At 40.8% G+C, this 15,273-nt stretch overlaps 2 protein-coding genes and 1 long non-coding RNA gene across 4 annotated transcripts; all 3 read left to right on the top strand.

Moving 5' to 3' along the window:
- Window positions 1-438: 438 nt before the first annotated feature.
- On the top strand, window positions 439-2,664 carry LOC118413764. The gene is made up of 2 exons (XM_035817328.1): window positions 439-574; window positions 2,069-2,664. Exons 1-2 carry the CDS (start codon window positions 499-501, stop codon window positions 2,662-2,664), a joined length of 672 nt encoding a protein of 223 aa, XP_035673221.1. The 5' UTR covers window positions 439-498.
- A 570-nt stretch (window positions 2,665-3,234) lies between these two features.
- Window positions 3,235-4,402, top strand: LOC118422918. Its single transcript, XR_004831981.1, has 3 exons — window positions 3,235-3,356; window positions 3,725-3,839; window positions 4,122-4,402. It is a non-coding gene; the product is annotated as an uncharacterized LOC118422918 (long non-coding RNA).
- A 1,913-nt stretch (window positions 4,403-6,315) lies between these two features.
- Window positions 6,316-9,056, top strand: LOC118406776. 2 transcript variants are annotated; one of them, XM_035807209.1, is made up of 3 exons: window positions 6,316-6,680; window positions 7,015-7,401; window positions 8,130-9,056. In XM_035807209.1, exons 1-3 carry the CDS (start codon window positions 6,578-6,580, stop codon window positions 8,294-8,296), a joined length of 657 nt encoding a protein of 218 aa, XP_035663102.1. In that variant the 5' UTR covers window positions 6,316-6,577; the 3' UTR covers window positions 8,297-9,056. The 2 variants fall into 2 exon arrangements, with proteins under 2 accessions (XP_035663102.1, XP_035663024.1); XM_035807131.1 differs by having other exon boundaries at window positions 6,317-6,680; window positions 7,012-7,401.
- Window positions 9,057-15,273: the final 6,217 nt, after the last annotated feature.

Raw genomic sequence — 15,273 nt, 5'->3', positions numbered from 1 at the left:
GTGACCTTTGGTTGATGCTATTATCACTCATGGGGAAAACCGATGACGTAAGCGACACACTACAAGAGCCATGCGTACACAGAATACACAACAATCTACATTGTGATTACAGAATTTAACCAACTTAATCATTTTCTGATCAGAAAAATACATTATTATCTTCACATAAAAGGCCTGAGTTCCTTACACCAAGACGATCATCATGTCGCTGCCTGCTGTACTAGATGTACATGTATATATTGTACACCAAACATGCATATATATGAGTTGACAGAACGGCATAAGAATACATTCCAACGCAATTTTGTAATATGTCAGCAGTCAGCACCCATATGTATACGTGAGTGACGTGATTTTGTAGAACGAGTAAGGGCAATGACCTGCGTAAGAGGGAAATGACCCCAAGTGGGGAACGTACATGACGTCATACCGCCGCATGCTAGCAGATAGTCGGTAACTCAAGCCCTCTGTTTCTTCTCGGTTTCTTTTTACCGCAATATGAAGGTTTCTGGTGTTACATGGTGGTTCTGTCAGATTCTATATATCCTGACAGCATTGTGTTATTTGGCAGCAGGTGGGTCCAATGTTCTTAACTTCTAGAAATGCATGCATTGTATCATATCATGCACTTAAAACACCGTGAAGGCATGTTTGCACTTATTGCGTGGGATCGGGCTATCGGATTTTCAGTGTGTGAGGGTTTCAGATTGTGTAACGTTATACAAAAATATGTATGTGTGCGTGTGTGTGTGTGTGTGTGTGTATGCGTGTGTAACCATGCGTTCGTCCTTTTGTGCAAAATCCCACGCATTTTTTTTTGCATCATGTTGATATTTGCTGGTGGATATTGTATAGAGGTGACGTAATAGGGGGTTTTCTTTTGCAATGGGACGTTCCATGACACTCATTCAAAGCTGGTACATGTACATTATGCTCCAAGATATAGATACCTTGCACATGTATGTTTAACAGGGCGCTCGTTCACGAGATGACTTTTTAAAGGAAAGTAAAGTGTGTAACTAGCTATAGGCTGGCCTTGGTGTGGTATCACAGGAGTTACAATTGGGGGCTGGGGGAGGGACAACAACAACAGCCTAAACAAAAGGGCTTACACAAGGGGGAACAACACACCTGCTATTGTTCAGAAAACAATTTTAGTCATTGTCAGTATTTCCTTCCCCCGATCATGTTTTATCCCTCCGACTTTTCCTTACCCTCAAGAAAATGTCTTAAAATTGCGATCGTACACAAAGACCAAGGAAAACAAGTGTGCTTTTAGCCAATTGAAGAATAACCAACTGGAGCTAACCAGATTGAGGCGGAATAGTGAGACAGGAAATGACTCACGGCCTTGTGGTCATACGTTACGGTACAAAAATACGCCACCATACAGACGGTTAACTAAGCTGCGGCTTGTGAACTGAGACTACATTTCGTCCCGAAATGACGCTTTCTATTGCTTCTCAGTGGATCTGGAATTCAAAGTTTCTGCTGGGTGGCCTAGTAGTTTGCTACTACCTGATTGTATGTGAGGATCGTTCTACTGACTTTGAATTGTAATGGAGTGTGTTTGTGTTTTTTTCTTCTGAAACCATAATTAGGGGAGGCGTGCCTTGCCCTGTCGAGTACTGCACGACTATATGATGCACTGTAGATTTAAAGAAAGCCCATACATGTTTTACTTTCTAGGTTGGTGTGATAGACAACAAAATGTAGGTTGAAATTCTAGTAAGTCTTCTCAACATGTATGGCTAGGACATTCTGACATATTCGAGATTGCATAAGTGTGACATAGCAGGACTCTTCACGTTGTTTGTTGACTATCGCATTTGTTGCTCCTCCTGTGACGTTAACATAATTCCAATTGTTAGAATCATTCAGCGACGTCGATCCCCCATCCCCTCAAAGCTAACTTTCCCCACGAAATGGCCCCTTGTATAATTAATTGTTAACTTGAAGGTATATTTCTGACATCATCACCAGCTTCAAATACTTAAAGATATGGGAACTGATTTTCAATTGGGACAAATAACTATGAACGCTCATTTTTTCCTCCGTTTTCTACTAGTTGCTGCTGATTCGGACAAACTCCCCACTGCTAGAAACCTCCAAGACAACCAGGTACAGCATGCGCACATCACGCCAGTACCGTCAGAGGTAGAAGTCTGCGAGGGGGAGAACGTAGCCTTCACCTTCAATGTGACGATACCGGCGAACCTCGCACTAGATCGCCTGTACGAAAGAACAGTCTGGTCCCCTGACAGAGAGAACCACTGTGTCATCCTGAGAAACAATTCGAAATGCTACGGTGCTCTAGACTTCATCCTGCGCGCTGGGATTACGGAGAGCTGGTCTCCTGCAGGAGAACACACCAGACTTGGCAAGCTCACGCTGCAGCTGAACAACGTCAGTATGGGCGATACCGGTTATTATGAAGGGGAACTAAAAGCCGGATTCATCGTTACCAACGCCAAAACCATGCTAATTGTGAAAGGTATATCTGTTTCATGTACATGTACGTCTATTCAGGTCATGTTTATACATATAGCTACTGATCCCTACAAGATTTTGTTCAATTCCTTCCTAAGACATATCACCATATCACATATGAGGGCGATGTCCATTTTCGTTTCACATAATATACGAGGGGCATTCAATAAGTAATGTCCCTGACCCATTTCCCATAGCAGGAGATTAATGAAACTTGGCACAGTTATTAGTCTTTCTCTTCATAGGAACCACCCAGAGTTTTGCATTTCTCCCATCATTTGATGTAGCTCTGGACACCGTTCTTGTAGGACATCCCAGGTTGGTCCTCCGACAGATGCCTCATCATTGGCAGAAGAGGGACGACCAGGTCTGGGAGCTGTTTCCACAGACTTCCGACCTTGTTTGAATTCAGGATGCCAGCGTTTTACAAGGTCATATGATGGGGCATCATCACCATAAGTTTTTTTTTTCATTTCATCAAAAGTCCCCTTTGGTGTGCGTCCTTTCAAATACAAAAATCGGATCACTGCGCGACACTCAACTTGCTCCATTTCACACCTGGTCCATTTCACACCTGACTCAGTTCAAACACCAGTAAATCAGTAACCACAATTATTTCAGAGCTGTTTTTTGCAACATAACCCATAGAGATATGACTTATTACACATGCAAAATTTAATTTAGATCAGACAACTGGAAGTGGGTCACGGACATTACTTATTGAATGCCCCTCGTATCGAATGCTTTAAAAGTAAAAAATAGATCAAGCAAATCTTAAAAGTAATGTTTGCTTGTTTCCTTAGAGGCCTCAGCGTGCCAGACTGAACCAGAGGAAGGGGACACAGCTACCATACAGACAAAGACAGGTACACAGTGTAAATACTAGTGCTATGTGACCGGAATATATAAATGTGCACACTTTAGAGTTCATTAGGTGTCTTATGAACCCAATATATTCATACAACAATGACTATCAAATAAACAATTTTCTATGAAATGAATGTTGAAAAAAATTCCCATTAATTTACTCTGTAACTCTAATCAGGGCTCTGATGATCTCTTTCTTTATCATAATCACAAACATGTAGACATTAATTAATAAATAAGCAACGTGAAAGTGTTTCATACAACTATCTCCTCGCACAAACCGCAACGCGCAGTTTTTACTGCAAAGCTACAACTCTACAGAAACGCAGTTTGTTTCTTAATTATGTTTTTCTGTATTTAATTTCAGGTCTTGGATTTGGACCTGGATTTGGAGTGGGGTTCGTAGTGTGCCTCGTCTTGGTGATCATCGGGGGAATTATTGCAAAGTTCTTCGTCTTGAAATTCCGAAAGAAAGACGAAAAGTAAGGCTATGCTGTTCTTCTCAACTGGTATCTAGAATTCTGTGTTGAAAACGATAGAATGGCATGAAATATCACATTGCTGTTTTTCGGTAGGAGGTGTTTTTTCTCTAGTATGTTATGTCTAGTATGTTACTTCTAGTATGTTATGTCATTGTCCTTCCAGAATGTCAAATCCTTTGGTCCTGTAATGCCCCATATTTTGTATGTTAATTCATATTATATGCCTCACATGTTCCCTAATGATTACGTTTAACGTTTAACTACTTTTGCTTTTTCTTTCAGGTCACAGGATGTACCTGTTTGACACCATTACGCTGTTAGTGTACATACTAAGCTTGTTAAAAGTTTTAGACATAGACTGTATTAATAGCTTCTGAAAGCAATAAACATGATGTATTAGTGTTGCAACTCTCATGCTTTACACAATAGGAGAGTATCGTGTCTTGTAGGCAGATGAGTTAGGATTGTTTTCTGTGCCAACAAGTCTTGCAATCATGTGTAGGAGTAGATCAGAAAAGTATTGCAAATATTGGAATTTGACTGTGAATAAACTTGAAAAATACAACGATTATTGTATTCTCTAAGGAAGGTCGATTACCAAAGAATTGCTTCTCTGAATTTTTTTAATGATAACGTGATAGAAATTGTAATATCACATTGTTATTTAAGTAAGTGCAGCTGGCATTTTCAATAGCAAACGAAGGACTGAAATCGCTTTGTTTAGCACCAGGCAGTCGTTGGACCATTCAGTTGGTCATACATACGGCATTTTGAAAAATATTACCCGGCAATACTACGGAGGTGTAATATATAGTACCGGCGAGGATTGTTATGGAGAGAAGATCTGTGCTATTACGAATGAGAAATACATGTAAGGCCGGAAAAAAGCAATAGGTACCTTTTTGTGTTATGTATATTTCTACTAAGCCGTTTTAGAAGGTAGAATGTTTCCAGTCATATGTTCGTCGGAACCCGGAAGTAAATTCTGTTTGTGGTTGAAATTCCCCTCGCTGAGTCATGCTGTGAGCTGGTTGGCCAGATTTGACCTCAAGATGACCTGGTCGGTACTAATCAATATAATAGGGGGTTTGGACGTAGTTTTGCTGTTGTAATAAAATCATCAATTGGCTTCTAGTTTACTTACGCTTCCGCACAAAATTGAATGTCACATGCTACAATGGATCAGATTCTAATTCGTAACATTTGCAGGAGCGTCCCTTTCCTGATCTTTCCTACAAAGGAAAACCATCGGTAAATGCTCGATATTTGACAACATTGTTGATATTTGACAACATTGTAACAGGCATTTCACATCGCTTGACTAAAAGCTCAATTCGTAATATATATATGTATATATATATAATATGTTAATATATATTGTATTATATACATATATATATATATATACCCATAATGATGGCGTATATAAGGTCATTTCTCCCATATTAACTACTCTAACTAGTCTCCCTATCTTAGTACGCTATGCTGTGATTCTCCATTACAGTTTCGTTGCAACATAATCACACAACACACAAATATACATACCTGGAACTGGAAACACATTACCCGATCAGATGGCCATGTCTGCTCGTATAATGCATGTAGTAGAAGTACATGTGTATATACAATCCCTCGCGAGCCTGCTTTAGCTAAAAGCCTCTACCAAGCCAAATGTCAAACACTGCCTTACTGAACATGTTACGTTTGTCAAAATGACGGTGCTGTTTACAAAAAAAAATATAAAGCCACGACAAATGGTTTCGATGGCATCATTTCTATTCCGAGGGCGAAACTAAAGTTAACTGTGTTATCTCAGAAGGGGTGACCGGCGCCGTTCGCGGAACGAAACTAGCACGAAAGTGAAAGTACACGACTAGTTCCGTAACGGGTAAGAAACTTTGAACACCAGTCTGAGAGTACTGCAAACTGTTCTTTCTTGAACAGAAAAGAGTACGACAGACGTTAACAACCAAAGCTATTTACTTTTTCGCTATAAGTCGGTGTTCGGTCAATAGCTTGAGGCTTTCATGATATAAATTCTGCATATAAAAAACATGTAACAGCGGGATATTGGGTTTCACTTTTGGCGGAGGGATATGAGTCATCGTGTGTGCTTTGTAGGGTCGTTTATAATGACGTCATACAATGTTATAATAAAAACAGTGTTAAGCGTGATAGGGCTATTTCAGACATGTTCTTCAGTGAATTGTTCGCACACAGAAGTTCTCCAGTGGCATTCTAATATGTCTAAATAGAAAAGAGGACGTACGACATGTTGACATGTATTCTTTTCCTCAAAATTGTCGCACGAAATTAATTGTTGAATGAAATTATACACAATTCATACTGCTTTATCTTGATCTTTGTCGTCAGTCTCAAAACGAATTGTGAAACTTAAATCACATGACACATGGTTCTTTTTATAGATTATGAAACTTAAAGCTCTTTTCAAGTGTGTTGGGGAAATTCTGGGTTATATAATGAAGTTTACATTACTTTCAGTGGTATTGATTGCATCATTGCACCGTAAGACTTCACAACTGGTCGTGCCCGTGTTTGAGCAGGTTCTCTAACCTGTAGTCTCAGTGACCGAAACTAGTGTATTCCCGGGTCGTCACTCTCTCACACTCGATCACGAAGGGCATCTTCTCTGTCGCAATTTCCCAACTGGTTTGATAAAGCATACCTGGTTCTCCAAGACATCATTATATTCTTGAAAGGCGACAACGTTAAGTATCATGGTGGTAGTTTGGAATTCATATTTTCTGTCAACAGTCGCCATTTTGACAACCATCGCGACAGGGCCATACACAGTACTAGCGCACACGGCAATCGGCGATGGTGAGTTCTTTTTTGTGCGTGTAATATATTTGTTTGCCATCTGTGAACAGCTTAATATGCCACAACAAATGGAGACTGTTAGCATCTTTTAGTATTTGACAACATTTGCTAATTAATCATTTCGACAACAGAGCAAGACTGCTTCAGGATACGCTTTTCTATCGTCAATGTAAAATTAGGCAGAGATTATCTAGTACGGCGTATTTAAGGTTAAGGTTGCGACAACTTTGCGACAATTAGATACATATACAATGTATTATTCCATATGTCCTGGTGTGAAATCGCTTCCAATGTTTTAGGTTTCTTTTCTTTTTTTTTCTCACGGGTGAAGCAGCCACTACTATCCACGTCACAGTGGGAGAAGACAAAGTCATCCCCCTTGGTGACTCGGTCGTTCTCCCTTGCAACTACTCCGTCCCTTCGGACAATGTCCATCCTCTGGTCAGCTGGTGGAAGGACAGAGGGCCCGTACTGACCAGACGGATCGTGTACGAGCACCAGGAGGGACGGTTCAGTAAGGGGTACGGAGGATGGGCCGGTAGGTCTGAGTTGGTGGGACAGGCGTCCCTGGAAATTTTCAACATCACTACAGACGACGATGGGAAATATGAGTGTGAAGTTCGGGTGCCTTTGATATACGGGGCTGCGAGAGGCTACATTCTACTGTCTGTAGTAGACGGAGAACATGGCACAGAGAACAGTGCACCACACAGTCCGTTGGGTAACTATTTCAACATTCTATTCATTCTGACGCACGGTTGTAATAATTTTGAGTGTTTAACAATTATTAGTGTCCATTGTCTATACAATCAATGTTGGCATAGCAAGTTTCGTATGCTAAGATACGTTCAAGCTAAATTAAGTTGGAGGACTAAAATGGTTTCGTAGGTATGCACTCTCACATTTCAAATTTAAACTGCCTGTTCTTTCGCTTTCACAACTAAACTTTGTATCTGTTATTGTTCAAATGTTTGCTTAAGCATTTCCGTTTTTCTTTTCAATTTGTACAACTCCGTCGAAATTGCGTATTGTTTAATACCTTTGTCTGATGGTTTCTGAATAAGCCCAGATTAATTCATATCAATTTTGGTTTACTAAAAAGCATTACGACCATACTGTAAATTGTACAAATCAGCTGCAAAATGAGCAAATATGTGCCATACATTGCACAAACAAGTTTAAAAAATGGATAATACTTCCGTAGAATACCAAAGTCGATATGAACTCAAAGAAGCATAAAAGAACAAAAATGGAGAATTCATTGTTCGGGATGACCAATTTTCTCCTTATATTTAGTCATTTATTCAGCATTCCAGACCACTTAGATTTCATAATGAATGCTTTCTTTCCAGGCATGTTTCTGTATGCTTGCACCAGTTTTGGGGTTAACAGAAGATGTCATCCCTATAATCAAATCAACATGGCCTAAAGTTTTTGTTTCTCCGACAGGCCGCACGGTGGTGGTTGCGATCATTGCTGTCGTGTGCTGCCTTCTGCTGGTTGTGCTGACAGTGACGGTCCTCTGTCTCCGTCAAAAAAAGAGGATCAAAAGGAGTTCAGCGGAACAGCAGTCGGATGGGAGAACAAGTCATACTTCAAGCGGAGAAAAGATTTGACCAGACATCATGCAAGGAACATATATACAACATGTGTGTGTGTGTGTGTGTGTGTGTGTGTGTGTGTGTGTGTGTGTGTGTGTGTGTGTGCGCGCGACCTTAGAATACTAAGCTCATGAACCTTAGACGCTGTAGAGGTAAATCGATATGTTGGGTTGCCTTAATTCTCCTCCGGTACTAAATTGTAATATCGCCGTTTGTTGCACTTTACTTAATAGTCGCACGGGGACGTTGCTGCACTGTGATTTCCCTGTGTAGCTGGATTACCGTGTTTCTCCTGAAGTATTATGACTATTTTAACCTATGGTGATGAGCGTCTATATCAGCTGAGTATACAGGGGTATACAGGGATCGATCACTATGACCTGTTTGCGTCTTGTTGTGACATTGGCTTTCTCTTTCTGCATTTCATAGATTCACAGTAATGACTACGTTGGTATCGTTTGTATCAGATACTGGATTTGACCAAGCATTCGTTGCCTACGAGGAAGTGCTGATTTTACTAGGCTGGTAGTATTTTTTTCAACTAGGTAACGACCTAAGCTAGGACAAAAGAATGATTATGCATTGTCCAAAAAGCACATTTTTGTTCGCTTGATGCATATCATATTGCCGAGTCCGTCAAGATACTGAAAACGTTTAGTCCTGTATGAATGTGTTTTTATTTCGCGCGTAAGTGTATGACTTTATGACACTTCCCTCTCCGCAAAGCGTACAAAAAAGTGATTCATGTTCTGACCAATAAAGGAGTTGATATTGGTTTGTTTTAGCCTCTATTCATGATGGCCCTTATGGCTAATGACCATTCATTGCTTACAAATGATATTATACTTAGATATATAAAACCGTACTTAAAACTACTAGAATCGGGTACACCCTTATTCGTATGCAGTGTCAATTGTTAGACGTGAGGACAATATACAACCTAAGACCTATTTGGGAATAAGTATGTCTGTAGCGGCAATTCACATCATAAGGACTTTGTACGCTATTCCGTTTTCGAAATAGAGTTCTTACCATCAAGCTTTCGGTTAGACCTCTGACTCTTCTCAAGTTGAAATGACCCGAAGCCATTGTCACCTGACAGGAACCGTTGAACTCAACGGGAGTATGAGACTATGAACGGATGAACGGTGCCCGGGGGTCGGTAACGGCACCCATTTTTACCGATCCCATTCCGGCTGAGGGATGTTTGACAGCCACTGATGTAAAGTTCATCTTTTTCACTCATTTTAGAAAGTATTTCCGTTCATTGTCCAATATCTCATTAACTTTATACAAATTCACAAACCGTCAGGGACAATTTTTTATTTGTTTACGTAACATCCATTGGCATAATACCGGTCGGTTTACTGCAATTTCTCAAGCAATGCTAATTTGGCAAATGATCAACGCATCATTTTCTCCAGTTACATGTTGCTGTTACAGCTTACCTTTGCCACTTCTTCTGTGTAAATTATTTTGTCTCTCTGGTCCTGCTAAAAACATAATATCGTAATTGGAACACACCGCGGAATTGCACGGCGAACGGGCGCGTGGTTGGAAGGGGGTGCACTATACCGGCCGAACGAAACACGGCACAATTAACTGCCGCTATGTACCTTTATACATCCTCTGTTGTTCCTTTCTTTCCTGTTAGTAGTTGCACAAAACAAAAATCTGCATGAGCATACAAAAAGTCATGAGAAAATGGGCGTATACTGACAAGAATTTTCATTTAATTTTGGTCCGTCACAACCGCTATGACGTAAAACTTTACTGCTGACCGTAGCATTAATAATGGCGGGAAAATGGCGGCGTACGTTCAATTTGACCCATTCAGCCGTAGATCCGGGCGATAATGCAACGGTTCCTCACACTTTTACACGAGTTGTAGGTCACCAAAAGAAATTCAAGATTAATGTTGAATCATGCTCGTCTTGTGCCGTGAGCACATGTGATTATTATCTACAAATCTGGCGATGAACGTGACAGTGTGTTTGTCCCACGACGAGCTCGCCTGCCCCGAAAATGACCTGAAAACTTTGGGCCTTGTTGTCTTCGAATGCATTGTTATCGATGCTTTGTAAATGATGTATTGGACACCTAGATGTCTGAAGTGTACATACCTCAGAAATAACTATTGTTGCATGTGTAGAGATCTTTAAGTTCCACTATTTTTAATCGACCGGTATAAGGCTTATGACAGGTATTATGCCAATGCATGTTATACCTGACCTCTTAACAGAGAACTTCCGGTGCATGCGGTTACTGCTCATTCCTATCGTCAGTGGTACCTTCATTTTCAATATTACTTGACAATGCAACGATAATCATACAAAGGTAAAGATACCTTTGTGTGATTATCGTTGCAAATACCTTTAATACAATACTCCACACACTTATACATCGTGTCGATAAAGTCTTTCAATTGGGCACTAAGCTTGAAAGCTAATCTTTGTTGATTTGATAAACCGTCTCATCACAATGTGTGTGTGTGTGTGTGTGTCACGCCGTGAGGAATACTGCGTAGTAAATGCAAAAACTGTAAAGCAGTGCATATTCCTATACTTCTTGTGTACCAACTAATAATCTCAGGAAACGACCTCAAGAGGAATAGTAGACATATCTAAAAAGATACAGACACTGTTTTTATCTTCACAAACGTATAAATGCAAATTAGTACGAGGCGTGGTCCCCTTTAGTAAATTGCACGCTGTAAAGTGCCTATCAAACACAACGACAGTTATCCTTATGTTTCAAGCAAAGTGATAGATTTTGTCATAGGCAAAGCAAATGTTTATAATGTTACTATATTTATTATAATATTCATCATTATGATGTGACATTGAAATAATTTATGATTGTTGAATAGCACTGTATGGGTGGTTGACAGGTGTGTTTTGACTTCGAATGAGATAAAGAAATACATATTTTGTCGTTTACAGTTTCAGTTGGTAGCGGTCACCGCTGCCAAGCGTATATGTCAACCCATACTACATATATTCTGGCGAAACTGTTAAGTATTGCCCATTGCTATACTCAAATTCTTGTGTAGGGAACTAATAATCTCAGGGAACGAACTCAAGACGAATATTAGACATATTTAAAAAGATACAGGCACTGTTTGCCCACTTTGTCCAAAGGGAAAGGTCAACTCGTGCAACGTCGACCGTTATAACTTGAGATAAACTGATGGCTTATGCAAGCATTAAGTTAATGACCCGTAAGCTCCTTCTTTTTGAAGATTTCATATCGGCTGTTACAAGATTATCCGTATCAAGTTAGAGAAGCTTGTAAAAAGGAGTTGAATAATTCATCTTCTGCTTGTTTTATTTTAGATGCTGATGATATCAGCTATTTATTTACTGTGGATATTGATGCTATGACATTACATTATTTCTACACATCAGGGCGGTGTACAAAAAAAATTATTTTTATTCTAAACCATACTGATATATGTGACATCTTCTGGGCGCCAAATACTGATGCCATAGTGCGAAAAAAAAGTTGCCTTCGTAAGAATTCTAAGTGGAGAGTAAGGTTGATCAAACAAAGGCCTGAACACACAAAACGCGGTAAACAAACAAAATGTTCCACAACGTTATATTTGTTCTTTCATATCTTCTTTCTTGACTTTGTAAGGCTTCGCACAGAGTTCAAATATAATTTTCAGATACGTTGTACAGACACACAGGGCAAAAACGTACGATAGAAAACGTCATTACAATGATATTAGCATCCATCGTCTGAGGTTGTTTAGTTATTCATGGAGTGTGTTATGTTTGCTTCTTTTGCATCTTCTTTGCACTATTATTTACGGTGTGGTCACAAACCTGTTTTGTGCAAACGGACAAAAAAATGGTGCGCCCGGGAATATGCATGTATAGTGAAGTCGTCAGTATTGCCGAAGAGGTAACAGTCTTGTATTCTCCAAGCAGAGGTTGGGTCGCGGGGGTACAATTAGTGAGGTCTATAAGAGAACCTACAAAGAACAATTGCTCATAAGAGAGAGCTGCATGGTTGTACTTTTTTAATGTACATTTTCGACACCATTTTCTACCCCTTAGGTGAGATAAAAAGCACCCACAAATATAACAAGAAATCGAATCTAGGTTCCATACAATTGTACAAAAAATGTGGAATGCTCCATATTCGTGGACACTTTTATATCGAAATACTTGTACATTAGGGCTGGGTATCGGTACGGTGTACCGGTACAAAACCTTATTGGACCGGTCCCGAAAAACCGGACCTGAAAAAAAAATCAGTGGACCACATGTTGGACCTATGGAAAATGAACGTATTATAGGATCAGGCATTTATACATTTCTGGGCTTACCGGTCGAGAAAAATAAGGAGAGTGAAGTAGAGTAGAGTCTATAGTCATTTCTACCAAGTTTTGCAGTCAACAGTACCGAGGCAGTTAGCCTTGTAGGATTTTAAAACGCCAGTGGGAGTCAAATACTCCACAAAACAGATTTCTTTGTTGCGAAATGGACCATTGTTTTGAGTATCGTCCATTCACTAGTTCTCACATACTGAACCGGACCTAGACCTGAATTTTCTGTACCGGTACCCACCTCTATTGTACATGGAATAGTTTTTCTAGGAACGAATAATTATATATGTATGGCATTTCGTAACCTGGAAGGTCGTGTGCAAAATGTCTGAAATCCACAGAACGCAGCGTTCAACTATAACATAACCACACGTGTCTAATTTCTAATTTCATGATAAGATTTTTGCACGTTTCTTAGGTTACTGTTTCTAAACCACGAGACACGGGTACATTATAGACACATAAAGGCTTTTTAATATACCATCCAAAAAATTACTAATACTAGTAATTCTAGATCTTTTATAACTCAAATTTACAAATTACGTTCCCAACGATCATTTGTATACAATAACTTCAGCAGCAATGTTATATGGAACACTGACCGCACGTTACACGGAACAGCTTTCGTTAGCATGCTGTACACGACAAATATGATCTCTTATGGCCACAGCAGCACAATCCCGGTAATTCTGTAGTGTTTTCGCGCATCCCCGGAGGTATTTGGTTGAGCGCGTTGTGAAGAACTCATTTAGAATACGTTGAGATGCTGAGATTTGCCGAGATCAAGCCCTCTGGGCGTTCTAAGAGCCGAATCCCTGTGGGGGCAGGAAAAGCGAAGGGGCACTGGCGAGGGAGGGTGTTTTAGGTACCCACGTTGCTCGTTCATGCACACAGGCTCGGGAAGGTATCTGAAATTCGGACATGAATTCGACATAAGCAAGTCCAAGTTGGCGGACTGTTCGGCAGGTGGCCCGGGTGGCGGCTCCAGTACTATGATCGGGGCGCGCACCGTTTCGCCATCCCTGTTTTCCAGCAGCGCCGTTATTCCGCACAGAACGATAAATATTCCCCCGCCGATTAGGAGTGGTCCGACCAGTCGGAATTGGGGAGGGTAATTGGCTCCTCCGCCGAGGATATATTCACTGTCGACGTTATCGGAGTAGCCTACATCTGGGAAGAGGGCCTCTTGCATTTGGCGAACCCGGTCGAAATCCTCTGCCGATTGTAGGTCATCAGTCCGGGTGACGTTGTTGATGCTGTTTGTCATGAGAAACTCCACTTCCAAGAAGTCGTAACTGACCATAGACATGACCATTCCGGCTCCGCACGCTAACAGTCCCAACAGTACCCAAACTGTGGGGAGAGAACAGATCTTAACTGTACCTTTGTGAATGATGACAGTCCTGAGTCTTCTCTGTCTTCGTCGCCTCTCCCGTTCACGTAACTCGCGCAGCTTGCGCCGCCTCTCCCTCGCCTGGCGTGTCCCTGCTAGGGCGCCACGGGCCGCGAACATCCCACCTCACTGCTCTGCTTCCGTGGCTCTTTCTGAATTCTGAAGACACTACGCGCACTGCTATATGGCGCACGCTACTAAAGAGATAATAACAACGTGAGAGAACTGCATCCATTGATGCATGGCACGCGTCGCTGGGTGAGGCGGGGCTTGACGAGGAGGAGGACAGCCTTTAATTTGTGAATGATTGGTTCATCACTACCAGGGGACATGAAAGGATTAAGCCTGACACGTTAATACCACTCGACCTCTTTGGACATGACAGGGGTATAAATCACCCCAACCTTTCTGCAAAAAGTATGACTTAACACACACACGTGCATATCACAAGATCTAAACATGAGCCAAACACTAGACGCGTTAAGATTATTACATTATGTACACTACACTACAGTCGGTTGGGAAAAGACCGATTGGATACACGTATTCCGTGCGCTTTGAATTCACGTAACCAATAAAGTTAATGGGGGCTTACCAATCCAAGGGGAGGCTATTAACGTAATGAGGTTATGAATAAATGGAAATTGTGTGGTCGTTCCCAAAATACAGATTGTTTCAATGATTGGCCTCAACTTTTGTATACAAGACACATGTAGTGTATAAAGCGTATCCAATCACATGATTCTGACTGTACTTCTCTCAAATATTGCTTTGTCCGTTATTTTAGCATTGTCATAAACTCCGACCCCCACACGGGAAAGGTTATGTACTGTACTTTTGGCATTTTGACCAAAAAACAAAGGACACCAAGCTTTTGATTTAAGGGAAAATGACGTTAACATGACAACGAAGATAGATTTAAAATCCGCGAGTGTTTGTAGCAAGATAAAAAAGAAATGTGAAACAGTCCAATGTTGTTGTCGGGAGCGGTTTATTTGGATCATATCCCCCAATAATGTGTTACTGATCTTATGAACAAGAGAAATCGTAGTCGTACACGCTGTCGTGTTTTGCAGCCAATTTTCTTAGGTCGGTTAAACAGTTCGTGCCTGTCACATACTCAAGAGACAGAAAAGGTCGTTCAGCCTTCAATCTTTGTGGGAATTACGACATACGAAATACCGTGCTTTGCATAGACAGTAGGCTCTCTTGACAGAACGAACATTCTGTCTGTATATTACACTTTAGCAAAAGGGACGAGCT

This window comes from Branchiostoma floridae, chromosome 1, assembly GCF_000003815.2.
Source record: "Branchiostoma floridae strain S238N-H82 chromosome 1, Bfl_VNyyK, whole genome shotgun sequence".
NCBI lineage: Eukaryota > Metazoa > Chordata > Leptocardii > Amphioxiformes > Branchiostomatidae > Branchiostoma > Branchiostoma floridae.
The sequence above is the reverse complement of the archived record's forward strand: the minus strand, read 5'-3'. Positions and strand labels throughout refer to the sequence as shown.